The following is a 25,973-nucleotide window of genomic DNA, read 5'->3' as shown; positions in this document are numbered from 1 at the left end:
TGCATTGTGGCTTTTAAAAAACTACAAGTAGTCACATGGTTTTATATGCACAAAAAAAGGAAAATGATACGACATTATGTTATATTAGACGCACAGAAAAAGGACAAGTGATACACTGATGTATTATAAAGTGGTTGCCTCAGGAGACTGAGATCAAGGAGCGAGAGCTAAGAAGATAATTTATATTTTAGCTTTATTTCTATAACTTTCCATTTTTATTTTTATTTTTTTTTTTAAGACAGAGTCTCATTCTGTCACCCAGGCTAGAGTGCAATGGTATAATCTCAGCTCACTGCAACCTCCACCTCGCCGGCTCAAGCAATCCTTCCACCTCAGGCTCCCAAGAAGCTGGGACTACAGGTGCACACCACCACACTTGGCTAATTTTTGCATTTTTTGTAGAGACAGGGTTTCATTGTGTTGCCCAGGCTGGTCTCAAACTCCTGGGCTCAAGCTATTAGCCCACCTTGGCCTCCCAGTGCTGGGATTAGAGGTGCGAGCCACCAAGCCCAGCCAATTGTCCGTTTTTACAGGGGCATATGTTACTTTTGTAATTTAAAAAATGAAGTTTGTTTTATTTATTTTGTTTTTTTTTTTTGTGGTAAGCTGATAAAGCAGAGCAATCGAGGTACATACAAGGGCAAAGAGTATAGGAGAACATGGTATATTCAGATTATCAATGAAAAGAAGACTCACTCTATCCCTCGTCCTGCTCACTCCCTTTCCTTCCACATCTCTGATAAGAAACTTCTACCCCCCAAAGTCCATCATCTGTGAGCCATAAACCCCACCAAGACTTTGTCTTACTATTCTCTTAGACTGTAAAAGATCCATCCAAAACCCCAATGCAACTAATTACACTCAGTGAATTAAGAACACAAAAATGCCAACAATTTTCATCCATTTATTTAACACTTAGTGAAGCTAATATGTGCCAAATAATATGCCACATTTTGCGGGGAGGAGGGGGAGCAGGCTAATACAAGGGGGCTGATTTGGTATGCACGTATCTTTAGGAAAACACTGAGAGACACAAACAACATAGGCTGTTATACACATAGTTCTTCAACTGTCTGTAAAAAAACTAAAGTTCTGTACAGTTTACAGAACACTAGCACATGTAGTTAGCTTCTCACTGTAATCTTCACAACTCCTTGAAGGCAGATAGTCCTATAAATTACTCACAATCAAGAAGATAATCAGTAGAACATCTCATTAACACCAGCTTTTAACACTTAGCTTTTCTGACTCCAAATCCAATGTTCTTTCCACTATACTACTCTCTCTTTTAAAAATACACTTGAAATTAAAAATTCAAGTCATTTTCCTTCATTTTTTGCCCATCTTCACTACCTTGGTGGGGGGGAACTCGTAAGAAAAAAATTCATTTTAACCTTCATTTGTTAATGAGATCAAACAGGGATCCTCTTTATGTACTTTAGTGGAATTTTATTAATAGAAAATCATTTGAAATAAGGTATTGTTCAGAGTTTCAAACTTTTATTTCACAGATCTGTTGTAACTAGAGTCAAACTGAATAATTCTGTTTAAAAGAGGGGGAAAGCACATTAAAACACTATGCCAAATATTGACATTATATCATTCTGAAAGACAAAACTTCCCTATACTAAAAGCTTATAACAATCCCATCTCCAAAAAAAAAAAAGTAACTTCTTAAAAATTTATTAGCCGGGCGCAGTGGCTCAAGCCTATAATCCCAGCACTTTGGGAGGCCGAGACGGGCGGATCACGAGGTCGGGAGATCGAGACCATCCTGGCTAACGTGGTGAAACCCCGTCTCTACTAAAAAATACAAAAAAAAACTAGCCGGGCGCGGTGGTGGGCGCCTGTAGTCCCAGCTACTCCAGAGGCTGAGGCAGGAGAATGGCGTAAACCCGGAAGGCGGAGCTTGCAGTGAGCTGAGATCCGGCCACTGCACTCCAGCCTGGGTAACAGAGCAAGACTCCGTCTCAAAAAAAAAAAAAAAAAAAAAAAAAAAGAAAAATTTATTCACCGTTACATTTTATGACTTCCCTCAGAAGAAAATTTTACAAGCCAATTTTGTACTAGAGTTTCCTTTTATTAATTCTAAATTTAGTTTTATTTGTATCATCTGCTGTTCCCCTATTATGGAAATGTCTTAAATATGGAAAACAATCTGTTTCCAGCATTCAAAATTTATAACTTTACAGCCTCCCCTTTTTTACAAAAAAAAAAAAAAAATTGCTTACAGCAGCAACTGTTTTTCAAAACTATCAGCAAAATCCTTTAGGTGAGTTTTCCTGTTTTTGTGAGTAAATTCTTTAAATGTTCTCTAGCTTTTGTGATTAAATTCTTCTTTAACCTGAATATAACAACATAAACATGATCCATATTGTAAGTTAATATGTTGCAACCATGAGTTGCATATTCCGTTTAAGCTACAGCAAGAAATAATGCCTGAGAATATTTTTAGCATGAACATGTCATAACTGACTCATGAAGTCTCAAATTATTTGCATTTTTTTCAAATATTTAGAAATGCTGGAGCATCCTGTACAACATTGAGGTATTACGGAATTAGGAATTCTCATCACCAGATTGTAAAATGTTTCTAACTGGAAAAATACTCCCAACAAAAATGTTTCTAAATCATCCATAACACACTTCTAAAAATAACTGCAGAAATACATTCAGTCGGCCGGGCGCGGTGGCTCAAGCCTGTAATCCCAGCACTTTGGGAGGCCGAGGCGGGTGGATCACGAGGTCAGGAGATCGAGACCCTCCTGGCTAACACGGTGAAACCCCGTCTCTACTAAAAATACAAAAAACTAGCCGGGCGCGGTGGCGGGCGCCTGTAGTCCCAGCTACTCGGAGGTTGAGGCGGGAGAATGGCGGGAACCCGGGAGGCGGAGCTTGCAGTGAGCCGAGATCGCGCCACTGCACTCCAGCCTGGGCGACACAGCAAGACTCCGCTCTCAAAAAAAAAAAAAAAAAGGAAATACATTCAGTCAGTGAAAGAAGCATCACCTAGTTTCAGATTTCACATTTCTAATTATCTTTCTATTCAGCAATTATGTGAAAACACCAGATACATTTCAAAAGATAAACTTCCATAAATCTTTAGGACTTTAAAGATACTTTTATGATATGTCACTCTAGAGCCTCACATTATTTAACTGTGCCTTGGCCACAGGGCATGTAGTTTTGTTAGCCATGAGATAAAAATCCCACAAACTATAACTCTAAAGCAACAAAGTCATCTGAAAAAGGTGATAAATTTTTCAAAATCATACTAATATTTTCATATTTAATACATGACATACTTTTACAGGGATTTCAACATACAAAAACACATTTTTCATTAGATCTTGTAGGCATCAAAGTTCATGACAACTGTGCTAATACACTTTCTTTTCCTTTTGGTTTTAAAACCAAAAACTTTTAAGAACCTGGGAGGCGGAGGTTGCAGTGAGCCGCTATCTCACCACTGTACTTCAGCCTGGGTGACAGAGACTGCATCTCAAAAAAGTTTCAAAAAATGGAGGACGGGGAAGGAGGAGGAAGAGGAGGAGTGAGAAAGAGGGAGGACCAGGAGGAGGGAGGACCGGGAGGAGTGAGGACCGAGAGGAGGGAGAGGGGAGAAGGAAGGAGGAGAAGGAAGGAGGAGGAGGGAGGAGGAGGAGGGAGAAGGAGAAGGGAGGAGGAGGGAGGAGAAGAAATAATATTTTCTAAGTTTCCTTCACTGCTCAAAAAAAAAAGAAAAAGGTCTTGCATGTAGTTATCTTTAATAAAAACTCAAAAATAATTTATCTAACCTAAAATTAAAAAGAAAACTTTAATTTCAATAAGCATATTCTGAGTATGACTTCTAGAGGAGTCACACCTAAATACAAGGCAGAAGAGTAGAATCACACACTGATACAGAATGTACAAATAAGGCTACTTTTAACACCTGAAAAGAACGTAGTATGTTGGATACAATGCAAAAATTTGCACATATCCAAGTCAACATCCAATGCCACCTGTGAACAAGAACAGGCAACCTTTGTATCTGTAAGGCAAATTAAAATAAATACTCAAAAACAAGCCAAAAGCTAAGTGCAATACTGCTTAAAACACCAACAGCTACCCATCCTCTATATGAATCAAGTTATTAAAGTAATACTGGTAACTGTTTTAACAGAGAAGTATAAGATAAAATTTGGGTCAACAAAAGGGAAATAAGTAAGTTTATAAGCTTACACCTAACATGCTCAAAACAATCAAAAGAGGGAAGATGAACACAGAGCAGAATGGAAAAAAAAAACAAACAAACAAACATGTAAAAGCTATGTGCACGTCAGAAGTCCTTAACATCTGTAGCTTAGAAATAACCCAACTGGCTGGGCACGGTGGCTCATGCCTGTAATCCCAGCACTTTGGGAGGCCAAAGCGGGTGGATCACAAGGTCAGGAGTTTGAGACCAGCCTGGCCAAAACAGTGAAACCCTTTCTCTGCTAAAAATACAAAAAATTAGCCAGGCCTGGTGGCAGGCACCTATAATTCCAGCTACTCGGGAGGCTACTCACGTGAACCTGGAAGGCGGAAGTTGCAGTGAGTCGAGATCGCACTGCTGCACTCCAGCCCAGGCGACAGTGCGAGACTCTGTCTCAACAACAACAACAAAACAGAAATAACCCAACTAGTAGACTCCACTGCCATTATTAGGGCCTACCCATTAGCCAGGTGCAGTGGCATGCGCCTGTAGTCCCAGCTACTTGGGAGGCTGAGGTAGAAGGACTGCTTGAGTATAGGAGTTCTAGGCTGCAGTGAGCTATGATCACACTGCACTACAGCATGGACAACAAAGTGAGACCCCATTTCTTAAAAAAAAATCTTTTTTTAATTAAAAAAATAAAAGAGAGCCTACACAGATCAGCAAGACTCATTCATTCCTTGGAAGCAAAAAGTATCATAACAAGGTTTAAAAAAAAATGCTTAGTATTAACTAGGCCTTTCAGGTGTAAACACTTATCAGTAGGCTAATTCCACATTCAGAGGGCTCTGATCTGCATTTGTATTCTATTTTTGGAATTCCCAACACTGGAATTGGCCTATGGTATACAAAATAAAACTCCTTCACCAGTCGATTACCGTATTATTTCCTAGCATAAAAACAAAAACAACTCAAATATAATGATTCAAATCAGGCCACACTCATGACATATTAGCAAAAATCAAAAGAACAAGCAAAACACGCACATAAAACAGTGGCCAACATCATCTGTCACTGGTAAAATGCACTACAATGGCTATAATTACAATGACACACACTACCAAGTGTTTTGTGATAATATGGAGAAACTGGAACCCTCATATATTTCTGGTGAGAATGTAAAATGGTAGGGCTACTTCGGAAAACAGTCTGCAGTCTCTCAAAAGTTAAGCATAAATTTACCATATGACCCTGCAGTCCCACTCCTTGGAATCTATCCAAGAGAAATGAAAACATATGCCCTCACATATGGTGAATTCATAAACAAAATGTGGTATATCAGTAACTATGGAATATTATTCATCAATTAAAAAGAACATAGTAGTCATGCTGCAACATAGATGAACGTCAAAAACATTATGTTAGGTAAAAGAAGCCAGGTGGAAATCACTGCATATTTTATGATTCCACTTATATGGAATTTACAGAACAGACAAAGTTATAGTCAGAAAGCAGATCAGTGGTTGGCTGGGGTTGGGATTCAGGACTGACTGCAAATAGGATCAAGGGAATTTAGGGGGGGTGATGAAAATGAATTGTGATGATGGTTACACAACTTTGTAAATTTACTAAAAATCATACTGTACACTTACAATGGAGGAAATTTATGGTGTATAAATTATACCTCAATAAAACAGTTGAAAATAAAAAGAACTAGTAATGGTAGTAAACAATGATGCCTGACTCTGTATATTCAATACCTGCTCATTCTCAACCACCAGACTTTTATTTCAGAGCTGATTCCAACAGAAAATAAGAGACTGAAACACATTTTGTCAACTGCACTACATCTGCAGGCTGTATTTATTTGTTCAACCAATATGAAAGGCTTATTACAAGCAAGATACTATGTATCACTCTCCTTTGTCTGCTAAATGAATACCACTAGTAGATGTAGAAGAAAAACTATCACAACTCTAAATTCTATTATTTCTATAACTGTTTTAAATATGGTCCAGAGAACACACACAAAAAAAGCACCTGCATGTATTAGGGAAAGAAAAGAAATACTACAAACATGAAACAGCTTAAAGCCAAATCAACATGTTAGAAACCAAAATGCTTAATATCTGAAAAATTCTCAAGTCATTGTGACTTGCAATGACACACTTGATTCCTCTCAAAAAAACTCATGCCCTTTAACTTAGTTTTTAATATTGTTGAAAAATATTGCCTTACTATTAATACCAGCCAATATGCTATTTTAAAGGATTTCACCTTGTGAACACACCACCAGCATTTCATCTGCCCTACTCACAAAGTGCAATTCCAACACAGGCATAACTAGGTATATAAAAAGAAGTAAATGTGTTTAACTAGAAAAAAGTTAAGGAGAAGGGGGAAAAATGACACATAAAAATGATAAAAAGCTGTTCAGCCCCCATGAGGTATCTTCACTTCACCTAAAATACTGAATAAAATTCACTTAAATTCTTTCCAAGACAAACTGTTTCACCACAATTCGGAAAATATCCAAATCACAATTTGCTTTTCCTACATGACCTCCAAATTAATTCTACTTCTAAACCCATCCTCCCTGAATATATAGATGTTTACTTACCTTCTTTCCTATGGATAGGTAAGAACTAAGTGATAGGAACACATACAAAATGTTTATCTGGGAGGTATTTTAATTAATATCTCTTCAAGTAGAGATATTTCTACAGGTTATCACTTCTGTTATTTAAAAAAAGAGGCTAGGGCCAGGCACGATGGCTCACGCCTGTAATCCCAGCACTTTGGGAGGCCAAGGCAGGTGGATCACAAGGTCAGGAGATCGAGACCAAACTGGCTAACACAGCGCAACCCATCTCTACTAAAAATGCAAAAAAAATTAGCCGGGCATGGTGGCGGGCACCTGTAGTCCCAGCTACTCAGGAGGCTGAGGCGGGAGAATGGAGTGAACACGGGAGGCGGAGCTTGGGGTGAGCAGAGATCCCATCACTGCACTCCAGCCTAGGCGACAGAGCGAGACTCCGTCTCAAAACAAAAAAAAAAGAGGCCAGGGATGGGCGCAGTGGCTCATGCCTGTAATCCCAGCACTTTGGGAGGCCGAAGCTGGCAGATCACGAGGTTTGAGACCATCCTGGCCAACATGGTGAAACGCCATCTCTACTAAAATACAAAAAAATTAGCCGGGCGTGGTGGTGCACACCCGTACTCCCAGCGACTCGGGAGGCCGAGGCAGGGGAATCCCTTGAAACCGGGAGGCAGAGATCACAGTGAGCCAAGATTGCACCACTGCACTCCAGCCTGGGCGATGAAGCAAGACTCTGTCTCAAAAAAAAAAAAAAAAAAAAAGAATTGTTAGTTTGTTCAACAAATATTTACAGAATAAGAAAATATAAAAGACCCATGTCCAGGCCGGGCGCAGTGGCTCAAGCCTGTAATCCCAGCACTTTGGGAGGCCGAGACGGGCGGATCACGAGGTCAGGAGATCGAGACCATCCTGGCTAACACGGTGAAACCCCGTCTCTACTAAAAACTACAAAAAACTAGCCGGGTGACGTGGCGGCGCCTGTAGTCCCAGCTACCCGGGAGGCTGAGACAGGAGAATGGCGTGAACTCGGGAGGCGGAGCTTGCAGTGAGCTGAGATCCGGCCACTGCACTCCAGCCTGGGTGACAGAGCGAGACTCCGTCTCAAAAAAAAAAAAAAAAAAAAAAAAAAAGACCCATGTCCTAAAACAGCTCATATTCTGTGCATTAAATAAAAATAAACTCAAAAGCCAAGAAGCATATATGAAGGCAATGCTTAGTGTATTAAGCATTCCTCAACACAATCATCCAGGTAATTAAGACAATACCATCCCTGCTCTGGCCCGTTTCTCTAAATAAAGTACTGCTAGAGAACACTTTGCTAATTCATTTCCATGGCACAGAAACCTCAGTAATTAAACATTAGAAATTGTTCCAGTCTATAATCCCTTGAAAATAAAATGCCTATCACTTGCTTTATAACTAAAGAAATCTGAGGTGAAATTCTTTTAGAGTATAAAGGAATTCAGACATTGAATATAAGTGGTCAATCAACTATAACAAAAAAAAATTATAAAGCACTTTAGATATCTGAACAAACAGCCCATACCTTACCAAAATGAAGTACCAAACCATAAAATCATTCCTGGACTTAGAAACATTCCCCAAAATATTATCGACAATGAACTAAAAATGAATCCAAATAGTTCCCTTTGACTGATACACACACACACACGGAAGGGGAAGGCAGGGAATGAGAGAAATGCTAACTATTGTGGCCCAAATGCTTTTTGAAAAGATATGTGGGGGTCATTTAGAACACCTAACTGCAGACTTTACAAGAATATCTATATAATTTAATCATACTTTAAAGGCGGGGGGGAGTACAAATGAGAGGAAAGAAAAATGACTCCAATCAAGGATAAAGTGAGTATAGTTTTAGCTGAGCCCCAATTGCACCATGATTTCACATCAATTTACTGAACAGTAAGTTCCATACGCTAGTCCACCAATGGAAGATGTTCTTTTGTTATTTTTAAAAGCTGTAAGTTGCACTGAGTCATCCATCCACATTCTATCAGTAATCCTTACCACTAACAGCACATATATATATATATACACACACACATATTTTATGTTAGCACAAATTAGAGTTTTAAGGATAGTTGTAGAGTAGTATTTTCATGAAGAAATTCAAGAGGCCCAAATAGAGACCTAATCTATAATCATTAACTTCTTTCTCACCCCAACCACCACTCTCTAAATAGAAAGTTTAATAAAGAGATGTAAACAGAAACTCCCAATTAATATTTTGGAAAATCTAATACTTAGACAAATCTCTATCTCCTGATATATTATTTGAACTCCTACTTCATACTTTCCATCAGAATTCCAAATGAAATATCAATAAAAATAAAGCCATGTGAGAACAAAAAGTCAGGTATATGATGATATAATCCTGGTAAAAGAGAATTTCCTAAACATGACCACTGAACCAGAAATCACTTTACAGTGAAAAGATTGATAATTGTAACTACATAAAACTCATACTATTCATTAAATATTTAAAAAGATGAAGTACATGAATAGTGTAATGTTTAATATATATATATAATTTAAGACATATACACCAAAATGTTAATTTAAACAGTGATTATCTCTAAGGAAGGAGATTGCAGATAAGCGTCATTGGCATGTATACCCTTCTATGCGCCCTAAATTTTCTCCAATAAGAGCATATTATTTTTATAATTTAAAAAATGACAAATCTTGTTTCACTTCAAAAAATAAAATCTATGTTTCCCTCTCAGCCATAGTTGGTTGTCATTTCCCTCAGGTACAGATAAAACTAAAAAGAAATGACATTTTTTCCAGAAACAGGGTCTCACTCTATCACCCAGGCTGAAGTGCAACAGCACCATTACAGCTCACTCAGTCTCAAACTCCTGGACTCAAGCCACCCTCCTGCCTCACCCTCCCGAGCAGCTAGGATCACAAGTTTGTGCCACCATGCCTGGCTAATTTTTTTTATTTCTGTAGAGGCAAGAAATCTCACTGTGTTGCCCAGGCTGGTCTCAGACTTCTAGCCTCAAGCAATCCTCCCAACTCAGCCTCCCAAAGCACTGGTATTACAGGCACGAACCACTGTGCCTAGCCAAGAAATGACTTTGAAATGAGCGTGGGTTAAATAACACAACCAGGACTGACGACCTGCTGTAGCTACTAAGGTGGTAGAAAAGCAAATTTAAAAGTCCCAACAGTCAGTAAACTGACTTTTAACAAAGGCGCCAAAGCAACCCAATGAGAAAACTTAAATTTTTTTTAAATGGTGCTGGATAGTCTAGATAACTGGATAATTATGTGGGGAAAGAAAAATTAACTTCAACCCCTAACTCACACCACACGTTAAATTTAGCTTAAAATGTATCCTAGACCTAAATGTAAAAGTCAACCATAAAGCTTTTGGAAGAAAGCAGAGTATCTACATGACATGGGGATGGCAACAATTACTTGGGCAGAAAGGCAATAGCCATTACAAATTTTGATTAAAAAAAAAAAGATATGGCAGTGAGCTGAGATCCAGCCACTGCACTCCAGCCTGGGCGACAGAGCAAGACTCCGTCTCAAAAAAAAAAAAAAAAAAAAGAGGCTGGGCGCGGTGGCTCACGCCTGTAATCTCAGCACTTTGGGAGGCCGAGGCGGGTGGATCATGAGGTCAGGAGATCAAGACCATCCTGGTTAACACGGTGAAACCCTGTCTCTACTAAAAATACAAAAAATTAGCCGGGCGTGTGGCGGACGCCTGTAATCCCAGCTGCTGGGGAGGCTGAGGCAGGAGAACGGCTTGAACCCAGGAGGCGGAGCTTGCAGTGAGCTGAGATCGTGCCACTGCACTCCAGCCTGGGCAACAGAGCGAGACTCTGTCTCAAAAAAAAAAAAAAAGGGATATGGGGCCAGGCATAGTGGCTCGTGCCGGTAATCCCAGCACTTTGGGAGGCCAAGGCGGGCAGATGACTTGAGGTCAGGAGTTGGAGACCAGCCTGGCCAACATGGTAAAACCCCGTCTCTACTAAAAACACAATAATTAGCCGGGCGTGGTGGTGCATGCCTGTAATCCCAACTACTCGGGAGGCATAGGAGGGAGAATCGATTAAACCCATGAGGCAGAGGTTACAGTGAGCCAAGACCGCGCCACTGCACTCCAGCCTGGGCAACACAGCGAGATTCTACCTCAAAAAAAGAGAGAGAGAGAGAGACATACCATAAGCTAGGAAAAAAAACACTCACAAAACATATATTTGACAAAGAGTGTTCTCTTTATATACAAAAGAACTTATATGATTCAATAATAAATACAAATAAATAACCCAATGTTTGTAAATGGGCGAAAACAGAGATATGTTGCTTTGAACAGATGCTTCACAAAGGAAAACAGTAAGTGCAAGAAAAAGTACATCATTAGTCATGAGGGAAATGCAAATCGTGCAAATCAAAATCACACTTTAAAGAGCAGTGTCGGGGAAGATGTGGAGCAACTGGAACTCTCATATATTGTTGGTGGGAGTGTAAAACGGTATAACTACTTCATAAAAAGATCTGGCAGTTTCTTCTTTTTTTGGTTTTTTTTTTTTTGAGACAGAGTCTCACTCTTGTTGCCCAACCTGGAGTGCAATGACCTGATCTCAGCTCACTGCAACCTTCACCTCCTGGGTTCAGGTGATTCTCCTGCCTCAGGCTCCCAAGTAGCTGAGATTACAGGTGCATGCCACCACACCCGGCTAATCTTTTATTATTTTTAATAAAGATGGGATTTCACCATGTTGGTCAGGCTGGTCTCAAACTCCTGACCTCAAATGATCCGCCCACCTCGGCCTCCCAAAGTGCTGAGATTACAGGTGTGAGCCACCGTGCCCAGCTGGCAGTTTCTTAAACAGTAAACACATATCTGCCCTATGACTTAGCAATTCCGCTACAAGGTATTTAATTTACCCAAAAGAAATGAAAACATTCATAGCAACTGTATTAAGAGCCAAAATAGGCTGGGTGCAGTGGCTCAGGTCTCTAATCCAACGCTTTCAGAGGATGAGGATGGAGGATCACTTGAGGCCAGGAGTTTGAGACCAGCCAGGACAACACAGCAAGACCTCATTTCTGCAAAAAAACAAAATAAAATAAAAATTTGCCAATCCCAGTGGCACATACCTGTAGTCCCTACTAGAGGGGCTAAGATGGAAGGATTATTGAGACCAGGAGTTGAAGGTTACAGTGAGCTATGACTGCACCACTGCATCCCAGCCTAAGCAAGAGACCAAGATCTTGTCTCCATATTTTTAAAAAATCAAGCCAAAATATATAATACACTCAGCACTCTGTATCCATGAATCCAACCGTGGATCAAAAATATTTGGAAAAAAATAAAAATTAAAAAATACAGACTAAAAAACAATACAGTATCGTATTAGGCATTATAAGTAATCGAGAGATGACTTAAAGTATATGGAGGATATGCACAGATTACATGCAAATACTAATGCCATTTTATAAAAAGAACTGTGCATCGTCGGATTTTGGTATGTAGGCAGACTGTGAGGCAAGTATCCTGGAACCAATCCCCAGAGAAGACCAAGGGACCACTGTACATTCTGAAGACAAAAAACTGAAAACTAGTCCAGGTATGCATCAACACGATATCCAAGCAAACTGTGGTCTATACATATAACAGAAGACAATTCAGCAACAAGAAAAAGGAACAAACTGCTGACACACAAAATAACACAGATAACTCTCAGAAACAAAGCTGCATTAAAGAAGCCAGACACAGAGAAGTATATACTATATGATTCCATTTTTATGAAGTTTAGAAGAAATCAAAGTAATCTTTACTGCAACAACAACAAAAAAAATCAGAATGACTGTCTCTAAGAGAAGAAAATGGTGTGTAGAATTAGCTGAAAAGGTGTGAAGGAGATTTCTGAGTTGGTAATAATGGTCTGTATTTTTACAAGAATTTGCATTACAGAGGTGTGTGCATTTGTCAAAACTCACCAGTGGTTCATTTAAGATCTGTACATTTCATTGCATGAAAATTTAATCTTTAAAAAATCTAAACAAATCAAATGGAACTCTTCTTAAATACATACTGAAGTGTTTGAAAGCAAAGTATACTAATATCTCCAATTTACTTCAAGTGAATCAAAAATAAAAGATGTATTGATAGATGGATAAAGGAATGGACAGATAAAGAAAATACAGCAAATATAGCAAAATATTAATTATGCGGTAAATATACGGATGTGCATTGTTGATTCTTTCACCCTTACTATACTTTGAAATTTTCTATAATAACATGATGGAGAAAATTTTAAACTCTATCCATTACATTAAGTTGAACATAGTGTATCTTAAAATCCAGCAATTCCACTCCCAGATATATACCCTCATCTACAGGAATTCTTCACATGAGCTCCAGAAATGCTCCTAGCAACACTTTCCATAATAGAAAAAAAAAAAAAGAAAGAAAGAAAGAAAACTGTAAATATCCTTTAAGTAGATTGGAGCTATACTGATTATCGTAGCAGGGAATATGAATAAACCACAATGTTAGCGAATCTTAGAAACACCATTTTCAGTAAACAAAGCAAGTCATAAAAGAATACATAAAGACGTTGACATTTTATAAAGTTAAAACAAGTAAAACTACATAATATTATTTAGAGATATACACAACTGTAGTAATCTATGAAATGAAGCAAAGGAACAATAAAATGTTCAGGGTAGCAGATGAGAGAGGATGCAGGAAGACTGAATCCAGCAGCGGCGACAGCAAACAGGTAACTTCTACAGGCTAGTGTTCCACTTATTAACTTGTGTGGTGATTTCACAAATATGTTTTTATGCTTCATAAATTGTATTTGCATACTATATTTTTAGAATTCAAAGTGCGAAAGAGAGGGCTATCTGATCAAGACTCCAGAAATAAAAAGCAAAAAAGTTAGATTTCAAGATAATTATCCACTATTTATTTACAACTACTGAAGTGTATGTAAGTCCGTATCTCCTTACTTAGTCTACATCGGCCTTACCCTGGGACCACAATGTTTCCCAATTCAGAATTTCTTGGATTTTAGAATGGTACACAGTACATATACTGTGCATTCCCTAAAACGCTCTTGAAAATCTGGGCAGCATCCTGAAATCAAATACATTAATATTCCTCCAGCAAAAGGCATTATTATTTACATCAAGAGGAATGACTAGACCACAAATACTCTAATGTCAGATTAGGTCAGATGTTATTATCAAATACATTTTACCAAAAACTTGGTTTTTAGGGTTTTTTATATATCAAAGTTGTGGATAAGGGATTGCAGACCTGCACTTGCTTCACATCAACAGTAAGTTCCATACATCATCTGTTTTTTAAAACCTCCCTACCTAACTCATTTTATTTAAAGATTTCCTATCAACATGAAAGTTTTAAAGTAAACTCGTCACATTTATACTATAAATGCCAAACTCTTCATAAAGAAAAAAATGTATAAAACGATCTTTAATTTTTATTCTATTTCATTTTTTATTGTATCTCTATAATATTCTTACTTATTACATGATGGGAAAAATATACATACAATTTTATTTTAATTAGGCAAATAACCAGCAGCATGATGAGTCTAAGCACTGAGATAAGAAATACTGTCAGATATTTTACAAGTATAATGAAATCAATCAAATTATTTTATGTTCTATGCTACTGAAAATTGTAAACAAATTTTTAATCACCTTTGCCCATCCACACAAGTCTTAAGAGTTTACTCAAGCATGAGTCCTACAGGTTATTGTGACTGTTTACCTTTGAAAGAGTAAAATAAATCAAAACTCAAAAAGCACAGATCTTTAGAAAAACATCTCTTCAGCAAAGCCTGAAATACAATTCTTTTTACCATAATAGGTTAAGCAGTATGAGAAGCTGGTCTTGACAACAAAGCACAGGTATTTACCCAAAGGTTTCAAATACTACAAAAGCATATTACTGAAGACCTGCCTCCAAAAAAAAAAAAAGAGTCAGTAGAGAAGCAAAACTCTATTTCTAAGTAATACTCTATTTCAGATTAATTTAAGGACCCACACAAAGCAATGAGCCTTTGCAGAGAAACAAGATGTCATCTTTACACTGATTTAGTCTTGAACTCTAGCTCTACCTATGCCTAATGATTGCCAGCACTTTTCTGATGGCAAATTCAAATGATAATGCTACCCTCTCAAAATTATGTAGTAAGAAATCGTTGTAAATAAAACCATTTTCCTTTGAAAAGAAAATTTAAAGCAATTAACCAAAAACATGCTAAATGTGCACAGGAGAAGAGAACTAAATTTAATGAGCACTGTGATGGACCAAGCACTAGGCTAAGCACTTTACATGTTACCTCATATAACTTTGTTTCCTACAGAGTTTACCTTCCAGGCCTAGCTTACTGAAAAGCATCATACAATCATTTCTGGTGTACTTCATCTTCTTTTGTCATCTTAGGAGTATATAATTTTTAATAGTACTTTCTGAGCTCCTGAATGAAGTTAGTGTCGCAGTTGTGTTTGCTTTAAATTATATTCCTTTAAATTTTCTGTTAAAGACAAAATATGTATTTCCTATGGCAAAGCCAAAAAATAAATGACATATGCAGTAAAACAATGACCAATTGTGAAATGCAACCTAAATGCTAAGGTTTCAGATCTTTAAAGTGATACCAGCCATTATTTCATCAGTATTTCAGGAATATAATTTTTAATAACATTATTTTAGATATTAATTTACAGTTCGGAGAGATGAAAAGATTCCAGAGATGGATAGTGGTGATGGTTGCACAACAATGTGAATATACTTAATGCCTGCCACTAACCTATACACTTAAACACGGTTAAAAATGGTAAATTCTGTATATGCTACCACAAAAAAATCCGTTCTAATATTTCATAAAATATACGTAATTTAAAATTAATTTATTATAATTTTTTTTTAATTTAGTTTATCAATTTGCAGCAGAAGCACCAGGAATCTTGCTCCAAAGGAATAAGGGACACATTTTGGCTTGGAAAGGTTTACTGTACCTCAAGCATATTTAATCAACTAGAAACAGCAATAACAGAGTCTGCCAAGTCATCAGCATCTGATGTCAATTCTCCGATCAGTAATGTGTTACCTTAATAAAAGTGTGTTTCGGCTGTAATAAGCATTAAATGAATGAACTGTGTCCTGAGCATGTAAAATGTTTCACTTTTAAAAGTAGCCCTCATTTTAATAACTTGGAAAGTAAAAAAACAAAATGCATGAGCACATTACATGTATAAGCTACCTTACATTCAAGCTCAGAATAACTCTACTAATTATGATTAATATCATTAAAGATCTAAGATATCAAAGTGAATTGCAAAACATTTCCATCTAGGATTTAGTATGAACCTGATGAATACTTGAGATTTGCTGTACTATTTTTAACTAAACTTTCTGGCCTTAGGTCAAAGTTTTGCTAGCAAAATACCAAAGTGAAAATGCTGGGAGTGCAGCCCAGAGACTCCGCTGTAGCCTAGGAAAAGCTATGCCATCCATGCAAGCAATCTTACTCCCAATTAAAGACTTTCAAAGACTGCTCCCATGAAAACACAGGAACAACACATTAACCCGAAAATCAGTAAAACATCAAACACATGTGACACAACATAGCACATCACTATTTTCTGTGCACTGTGTAGAAAGACATACATAGCTAAAGTCAGTTTCTGCATATTGACTAAACAGGACTGAGTCACTCTGCAAACGATGCCTGAAACCTCAAAGGATAACCAACTGCCTCTGACGAAAAGTCAGTCCGTCCGTCCCTGGAAAGGGAGGAGGCAGTTTTTCTCATCATACTGTAAGGTTTATCCCAGCTGGGAATAGAACTAAACATCTGCATTCCAACACAGAATGTCTAACGGATCTAAGGATCTCTCACCCTAATTCTAGTCTCCCAGAGTCAATCTAATATGCAGAGTATCGTTTTCACTTTTCTTCTCCCCAGGGTAAAAGTCCACACCCCCTTTTCCCATAAATGCATCTACACTGCACACTACTCAAATTGCGAAATACAATCATTTATCCTCACAAAAATAAGAAATAAGCCAGCATTCTACGGTGCATTTCTATTTTGTAAAACATGCTCCTTTCTTAATCAACAGCCAATTAGCAGCCTTTACGGTGCTATTAATTTGGATTTCAAAGGTCGTTTTAGGAAAGAGACGCAATGAAGAGGAGAGATTTATTCCACTCCACAATTCAGACTGAGTTTTTGGCTCTGGCGCAATAATCTCAGGGAATTAAATTTACAGCAATTAAAATGCCCTAAATGGCAAGTATGGAATGCTCAAACGCAAGTGAAAACAGCAAAACGTTAGCTATGTGTTCCAAGATTTCAGACTAAAAGGAGAGAGTGAGGGCAGCTCTTTGTCATGTATTCCAGGGAGTACTCGCAACAGGGAGAGCATCAGGTTTCTTTCTCCCTTGCTCGCACCAAGTCCCCACGTAGCATGACACTTTCAAATCGGCTAACCTGCTGTATGAAGGATGGCCAGTCCTCCACCCACCTCCCCAAACAGAGTGGGTAGGCGGAAGAGAAGAGGGGTGTTCCTCCCAGTGCTGCAAGAAAGGAGCAGCCAGGGATGACACCGGCTCCAGCAGGAGGTAGAGGGAGGAATCAAAGGCGGGTCACTACTCTTGGAACTCGGGGGCAGAAGCGTTTGGTCTCCGGGCCCGGCTGCCGGAAGCAGGGCGGGGTGGGGCAAGACCTCCCCTCCCCACGGGCGGACAGGCACGAAGGGCTGGACGGAGAGGGGATCTGGGGTGTGAGCTGCAACGATCAAGCTCCCAGGCCCCGGCCACCTACCAGCAAGCTCTCCACGTTGATGGGGGAGCGAGGGTCTCGGATCAGCGCCTCCAGCTTCCTCTGGCGGCTCGCGCCGGCCCCGTCCCCCGGCACGGTTTCGGGGGCGCCGGGCATTTTCCCCGTCGGCGGGGGCCGGCTCATGCCGCCACCGCCGGACCCGCACTCAGGCTCCTAGCGCTCAGGTCCGGCAGCCTCGGGGCCTAGCACCGCCCCCGCACCACCAGCTTCGGCCGGGACTCCGCCTGGGCCCACCGCCCGCCTCTAGCTCCGGCTTCGGGTCTCCGCGGCGGTCCCCCGCCCGGGGACTGCTCCCAGGGGCCCGCCCGGCCCGGCCCTGTCGGGAGCGCCGGGAACAGACGGCGTCCCCGCCCCTCAGTCAGATTCGCGCCGCCGGTCCGCTGGTCCTCCGCGAGCGCCCGCAGGAGTCCTCGGGCGGGAGCTGGGAAGTGGCGCCGCCACCGCCGCGGCCCGGACCGCCCCGCCCTCTGGGGCCCCGGGAGGCTGAAGCCCAGGCCTGGGCCACTACGGCCGCCGCCGGCCCGCTGCCATGGTCGCCGCCGGCTGCCTTGCAATCCCTCAGCCCGCTCCGGCACACACACTCCCGCGCGGCCGCCCGTCTTCGGCCGCGCGCCGCCGCTACCCACAAGCCCCTCCGCGCGCAGCCGCCGGCGCGCGCCCCCGCCCGCCCCGCGCGCGCCCCGCCCCGCCCCGTGCGCCGCGCTTCCTCCCTTTCTTTCCCTTCCTGCGTCTGCCCCGCTCCGCTTTCTCCACGGCGCCCCTTCCTCGCCCGCCCTCGCCTCCTCCGCCTGGCGGGGTTCTCTGAGGCGAATGGCCGGGCGCGCGGTCACGGTCGAGCGCCTGCTGGGGGAGGGGAGACGCACCCGGGCCGGGTCCTTCCGCAGGCCCCCTGCCCCTCCCGCCGGACCCCGCGGACGACCCCGTGGCCCAGAGGCTGAACCCCCGACGTCGGGCCCGACGCAGCTGTGCGCTGGGGGAGAGTCCGGCCGCGCCCCCGGCCGTGGCCCCCGCTGACTCAGCGCGCAGCGATGCGGGCCTCGCCTCACCCGCGCCCAAATAATAGCGACCGAGCTCGGCGCCGCGAGGGGCCGCAGGGCCGTGGGTTTCGAGGCGAGCCTGAGAGGGGACCCCGGGTGTCTGGGATTCCGAATGAGCGGAGGCGGGTGGAATCCTAGTCCTGGGGCAGGAGGGCCTGGGATCCTGAAAGCGTTTCTGCCCGGCGTAGACACTAACCACGTCGAGAGAACGGGAGAGCACCAGAAAAACGCTTTCCAGCCGCAGGCCTTCGCGGGGTCCTCTCCTTTTGGGGGGCGGAAGAGGGGTGGTTATCGGGGCCGTTCCTCCGCATTCCTGCCCTCTCGGCGGTCGGTGCCATCGCTCAGATCCGCCCAGGGCGCAATCCGAAAAATATGTGCCAAGAGCTATAAAACCATTCATAGAGCCCCTTTGACCCAGTAAACCCATTTAAGGAAGTACATTTCCAAGGAAATGATCCAAAGGGCGAAGAAGGGGGAGAACTTGCAGAAAGATGTTAACAGCAGGGCTATTCACAATGTTCCTGATGACCAAAACCTGGGAATGGGCCCAGTTGTCCAACAACTGAGTAATACAAACAAGCGCCCTCACATTGGCAGCAAGAACCCTGGCAGGTATGCAGACTGTGTCAAACACGAAATTTTGGCGAAGGTATATTAGAAATAAGTGAGACAAGAAAAATCGTTTTACACACTAGAACTATGTAAAATGAGCAGCCATAAGAACCAGAGAGTACAGTTCTTAAATAAATGGGATTTTTTTTTCTGTAAAGATGATTAAGAGCAAATTAAAATTTCAAAAAATGGAAAAACCACTCTGAAAAGCAACAATCTGATATCCATTAAGTAATAAGAATGTTAGGAACTGTCTCCCTGGTATGTCAGAGATAAACCCGAAGATAGGGTGAAGCCCCAGCCTTGTAAAAGTTGCATTTTGATCCAAACCATTGAATTAATTGGAGCCTCTTCTTTGGTTTTAGGTTAGTTAAAACCACCCTTAGCTGGACTAATGCAGGAAGAGGCCCCGATGATCCATCCAATACAGCTTTTCCCTTTCAGATAGTAACACTGACTTCACGTCCAGAGAGTCCTTTAAGTCTATTCTGAGCTACTCATTCAGACCTCCGCAGAGGCCGCCAGGAGAACAGACGAAGCTAGACACTCCCACTTATGCACTGGAGCAAAATAATGAGATAATCTATGATTATGGATTATTTTTCTGATGACAAAATAATATGCAAGGCAAAGGAGCACTCTGTCTAGCGGGCCGTGGTGGCGTGTGCCTGTAGTCCCAGCTACCCCTGAGGCTGAGGTGGAGGCCTCCTCCGTTGAGCCCAGGAGGCCAAGGCTGCATGCAGTGAGCTGTGATCACACCACTGCACTCCAGCCTGGGCAACAGAGTGAGATTCTGTCTCAAAAAGAAACCCAAAAAAACGAAAGAAAACAAAACACTATGTGGTTCTCAGTTTCCAAATTAATTTTGACTGTTGTATAATTGTATGTAGCTTGGTGGAATAACAGGAAAGTCATGGTCCAAATACTGGACATGAAAACCTTATTTTAAGAGTAGTGATCAACAAGATACATATCCTAGGCATCTTCTACATATACTTATTTATATAGACCAGAAAAAGCCATGGTACAGAAGATTTTTACCCAAGACCTATCCCATTGTCTACCTGGAAGAACAGAAAATGAATCTGTTGATATGAGTTAAACCTTTTTGCAGGATGGGGTAGGGGTAGGTTAGTACAACAATTCTTATTTTCAAAAGTAATACACAAATGCATTCTTGTAAAAGTTCAAACGAACCACAAATATATGGAACATAATCTAAAATTTACTCTTCCAACTCTATTTCCACATACATTCTTGTATTACTCAAGGCCTTTGGCCATCCTTATACATATGTATTGTAGATACACATTACCTTTTCCCTACAGACATGAAATTACACCATATTATGGTGTTTGGCAACTTGGTTTTTTCTTCCATTACTAATATGTCCTAGAGGCGTGTCCATCTCTATAGGCAGAGATCTGCTTCATTCCACTTACCTGCTGTCCTCTACTCCACAGTTTGGATGTGCCACACTGTAATTATTCTCTGTATGAGAGCATGGTGGTTAAGGAATAATTGCCAAAATCCTGCCCCAAACACACACTTGCCGTGTGGCCCTGAACAAGTTACCTAACTCCTCTGTGTCTTGGTGTCCTCACAATATTTGTTATAAAGTGCTTAGAATGTGCTGGCCCTCAATCAATACTAGATATTATTCATATTTTCTCACTGTCACAATGATCCATTGACATCCTCGTATCCTTTTTGCATTCATATTTGAATAGTATAGATTCCTAAAAGTGGAATTGTCATAACAACAGGTAGGCATACTGTAAATACAGATGCTGCCAACCTGTTATTTATTTATCTATTTAAGTCAGGGTCACATTCTGTCCTTCAGGCTGGAGTGCAGTGGCATGAGAGATCTCGGCTCACTACAACCTCCACCTCTCGGGCTCCGGTAGTCCTCCCACTTCAGCCTCCTGAGTAGCTGGAACTGCAAGCACACACCACTATGCCTGGCTAATAGTTGTATTTTTTGTAGAGACGGGATTTTTCCTTGTTACCCAGGCTGGTCTCTTAACTTCTGAGCTCAAGCGATCCACTCACCTCAGCCTCCCAAAGTGCTGGGATTACAGGGGTGAGTCACAGCGCTGGGCCTCAACCTGGCCTTTAAAAAGATGCTACCCTTTTACATTCTCAGCGTGAGTCGAAGAAACTGCCCATTTCCCTTCACCTTTCCCAGTATTGAACATTATAAATATTTTTAATTGTCGTCAACAAAATGGGCAAAAAAAGACATCTTGTTCTGACTTGTATTCCCTTAATTACTACTGAAGATAGGCATTTTGTGTATCTATTTCTTCTGCAATTACCTGTTTATATCTTTTATCCATTAGTTTTACCTCTTTTTTGTGATTTATAAGAGCTCCTTATGTATTTTGGATATTCCTCTTTGTTATATTATAATAGAATATTAAAATATGTTACAGTTTGTGAAGATTTTTTTCCAATCTGTTGCTTGCCATTCGGTTTTGTTTTTACCTGTTATACAGTCAAATCGGTTGATATTGTCCTCTACAGCTTCTGGGTTTTGTATCTGTGTAAAGGAGGATTTCCAACCCAGTCTTTAGGTCATACAGAATACTGGAGTTGCAACAGGTTATGAGGAAATGGCAGTTTCCTAATATTCTCAGCTCAGTTCGTCCCAAATTAGCTGTGGAAGGGGGTTCCCTGGGCTTGCTGGTCTCCAAGGGAACTCCTGCTGTGACTCCCGACTCGGTCCAGGGTTGACTGCTCCTTTTTAACAGGGGCCCCAGTGTGTCCTGAGCACAGGTGAGACAGGCAGGAACTTGGACAGAAACTTTTGTTCAATAGTAAGGAAGAACAATGGAAAAATAAACACAGAAAATACAGGGCATTTAACCAAGCTGGCTATCAATGGATAAGGCTTGGATTGTACCATAACTGTTCGTAACTTGCTCTGCAGAACTTAGAAACTCCACTCCGTTTCATAGGAATTTCTTTTCTCTGTCTCTTCATTCCCAATGGTCTATCTGACATCCACTACCCAGCGATGCCTTCCTAGCCCTCCTGATGCTTCCTCACCCAAACTGAGGGTCCAGGCCTCCTTCTTTTCTCTGAGATCCATCTCCTCAAGTTTCAGGTTTTGATTTGAGGAATCTTCCTCTTCCTCAAGAACTAATTCACCCATCAGATGCAACTTTACCCTCTCCACCCACATCTAGGGCTGGAAAAGGACCATTTTTGTCTTTTGACCATGTGGCTTTTTAATTACTTTTTTAATTGTAATAATTATTATTTTAAGGGCTTACTATGTGCTAGGCAGCACACTTTATAGAGATTATCTTAATTCTCAAAACAGCCTTTTGCTTACGGTAATATTACTATGCCCATTTTACAGATGATGTAATGAGGACTCATATACATGCACATGGAGTGAAACAATGAATTAAGGAATGGATGGGTGAAAACAGCAAACCGTGAATGGTCCAGCCATCACTGACAAGACATGTAGCAACTTTTCCCGTCTCACTTCATGCTGCCAAGCAACTCAGGCTGGCATTGTCGTAGTGAGTGGCTTCTGTTCCACACAAGCCAGGATTTAATAACAGAATAAAGGAATGAACTCGCAATACAAAGGTGTCATTATCTTTGTAAACTCCTCTACTATAAAGGGTACAGGGTTTAATGGTTTATGAAATAGAGTTTCATCCTAAGTTGCATTCATGGTTCTGGTAATAACTCCCAGGGTGAAGAAGAAAATTGCTGAACCCCTCTGTGAGTCAGTTGCCTCATACACAAAATAGAATTAATGAAGCTTGGTTGTCATTAAGGCTTCTTAAGATCTGCAGATGAAAGATACTGCATTCATCCAACACAAATTATTCACCAGTATGCTATGAAAGACTCTCAGAAGAGAAAGCTCTGGTCACAGCTGAGAAGTACACTTAGAAGTAAATGGTAAGTCACTGCAAAAATATATACAGTGTAAATGTATATGTTTGAGAATAGTGGTCCCTAGAAATGACTTGGAGGATCCTGGAAAGCTAAGTTTGTTTCTGGCTCTGCCAGTTTGGCAGGGGACCCTGATGTCATACCTGGCAATCTGATTTTCCCCATTAGTGAAATAGAGGTGGCTCTGCAATGCTTTATGTGATTTTCCTGCTCAAAAACTTTCACTGGGTCTCCTATGATTGTGCCTGAAATCCTTAGCCTGGAATCCGGGCTTTCTAGAGATGTCCACGCCTCCCTTTTCAGACTTGTCTTCCAGTGTTCCTCTTCTCTGTTTCTCAAAGTGGAACACCCTTGGCTGATTCCTCTTTGGTTAAGATGATTTCCACCCATGTGGAAAGGCACCTCCCTGCCTCTCTCCACCTGTGGAGTCCCTACTCATCCTCCATGTAGGCCCCTCTTCCTTGAGTGAAGGCTTGATTCTTACTGGATTCTAGATCCCCTTTAGCCTTTAACAAAATATTTAACAAAGTGCTTGCCTCACATGCATGAGAAGAAAAATATTTCCTTTTCCCTTTCAATGCCTTTGACGTCCAAAACCTTGGGTCTGTTGTTTTTCCAGAGTAAATTAGTAATTTCCCATTATTAACCATGAAGAACATTTGTCTATTCCACTCTCCAAGTATTTCAGTTCAGCAAAACTATACACTGTGTCGGATGCATCATTCACAGAAGTGACCATGCTATTCCCACGTCTGTGCCTTTGCTGGTGCTGTCCCACCTTCCCTAGCATCTCCTCAGTCCTCTCCCCTCACGACCCACCCTGGAAGGCATTCTCCTTCCAGGCCAGTTTCGTATCTCCTGCTTTCCTTCTACTTTCAATTTGAGCATCGTGCTAGTTCTTTGGTAGATACAAAAGGAACCGAGTATGGGTTCTTCCTACACAGAGTTTGCAGTCAAGAATTGTTGATGCAAGCTAGGGATAGTGACGTATGCCTGTAGTCCTAGCTAACTGGGAGGTTGAGGCAAGAGAATCACTTGAGTCCAGGAGTCTGAGTTTAGCCTGGGCAACATAGTGAGACCCCATCTCTAAAAAGAAAAAAAAATGTTTAAGGAATTGTTGATTGAATAGATACTCAGTGTATTTTTAATGGTTGAATGATTGAGTGAATGTATAAATGGAAAAACACAAATAATTATAATTCAACAAACATAAGTGCCTGAAGAGATTCACAGATAACATCCTGTGAGAACTCAAAGAATCCTGATACAAGAGATGTCTTCCAGCAGGGGGATCAGGGAAAAGAGGTGATACATGGCCTGGGTCCTTAAAATTTAGCAGAGTTGGCTAGGCACGGTGGCTGGTGCCTGTAATCCAAGCACTTTGGGAGGCCGAGGCGGCCAGATCACCTGAGGTCAGGAGTTCAAGACTAGCCCTGGCCAACATGGTGAAACCTCATCTCTACTGAAAATACAGAAATATGCTGGGTGTGGTGGCTGATGCCTGTAATCCCAGCACTTTGGGAGGCTGAGGCAGGCGGATCACCTGAGGTCGGGAGTTTGAGACCAGCCTGGCCAACATGGAGAAACCCTGTCTCTACTAAAAATACAAAATTAGCCGGGCATGGCAGCACATGCCTATAATCCCAGCTACTCGGGAAGGCTGAGGCAGCAGAATCGCTTGAACCCAGCAGGCGGAGGTTGTGGTGAGCTGAGATCGCACCGTTGTACTCCAGCCTGAGCAACAAGAGTGAAACTCCATCTAGGGAGGGAGGGAGGGAGGGCGGGCGGAAGGAAGGAAGGAGGAAGGAAGGAAGGAGGGAGGAAGGAAGGAAGGAAATGTGCAACTACTACTACTAAGAAGCTGAATGCCAATGACCAGTGTCTTCAGGTCTTTGGATTCTTCTTGACATTCGCATGGATAATGTTTAAACAGGGAGTGGGCTGTGATACACACAGTCATTGTTTGCTCTGGCCCAGCAGGATCTACAAGGGAAGGCCGTTCAAAGCTCAACCTTGATCACCCAGTGCAGAGAAGGTGGCGGCCTTGTGTTTGAAGGAAAGCGGTAAACTTTGCTTTCATCAGCTCTGCCACAACCCTCAAAGAAATAGCCCTGAGACTGCAGGCCAGTTGAGAGCCGAGAGCTCAGAAGCACTCAGTAGAGCCGAGATACTGTGGAAGTGAGACCCCAGCCCCAGAGCTTCGTGCTATTGGAAGTGGTGGGAATTTCCAGAGCAGCAGAGGCATCAGCCCTCACGTAGAATCCCCACTCTCACTCCAAGACAAGAAAGTGACTTAGTGATGAGTGCAGGAGCACTCCCTTCTGGTGCCTCCAAGAATGAAAGCCAGCTGTCTTGGCTTCCTCTGTAGCCACATCCTTAGTATAAAGCAGAGTGATATTTAGTGGACCTATTTATTAATCAATAAAATGGGTGAATGCCTACCATGCGTCAAGGATCAAGACTGGCATCAAGGGGAATGCCAAGATAAGAAAGGCAAGGTCTGGGCTGGGTGTGGTGGCTCATGCCTGTAATCCAAGCACTTTGGGAGGCCCAGGTGGGCAGATCACTTGAGGTCAGGAGTTCGAGACCAGCCTGGCCAACACGGTGAAACACCGTCTCCACTAAAAACACACACACAAAAAAAAGCCGGGCGTGGTGGCAGGCGCCTGTAATCCCAATTACTCAGGAGGCTGAGGCAGGAGAATCGCTTGAACCCAGGGGGCAGAAGTTTCAGTGAGCCAAGATCGTGCCACTGC

At 41.8% G+C, this 25,973-nt stretch overlaps 1 protein-coding gene and 1 long non-coding RNA gene across 7 annotated transcripts in view; one reads left to right on the top strand and one right to left on the bottom strand.

The window, feature by feature from the left end:
* ROCK2 (Rho associated coiled-coil containing protein kinase 2) overlaps nt 1-19,035 on the bottom strand; it is a 169,950-nt gene extending 150,915 nt beyond the window's left edge. For 2 of the 6 annotated variants that reach the window (XM_033176544.1, XM_033176545.1), the window contains exon 1: nt 17,627-18,273. In XM_033176544.1, the coding sequence (XP_033032435.1) occupies nt 17,627-17,767 (141 nt within the window). In that variant the 5' untranslated portion in view covers nt 17,768-18,273. Of the gene's footprint in view, nt 1-17,626; nt 18,274-18,877 lie in introns of those variants that run through there. The other 4 variants (XM_033176546.1, XM_033176548.1, XM_033176550.1 and 1 more) reach the window with 3 other exon arrangements.
* Nucleotides 18,348-22,897, top strand: LOC117062721. The gene is made up of 2 exons (XR_004428509.1): nt 18,348-19,293; nt 22,664-22,897. It is a non-coding gene; the product is annotated as an uncharacterized LOC117062721 (long non-coding RNA).
* The last annotated feature ends 3,076 nt before the right edge of the window (nt 22,898-25,973 follow it).

This window comes from Trachypithecus francoisi, unplaced genomic scaffold (genome assembly GCF_009764315.1).
Source record: "Trachypithecus francoisi isolate TF-2019V2 unplaced genomic scaffold, Tfra_2.0 Lachesis_group17, whole genome shotgun sequence".
In the NCBI taxonomy this organism is placed as follows: Eukaryota; Metazoa; Chordata; class Mammalia; order Primates; family Cercopithecidae; genus Trachypithecus; species Trachypithecus francoisi.
The sequence above is the reverse complement of the archived record's forward strand: the minus strand, read 5'-3'. Positions and strand labels throughout refer to the sequence as shown.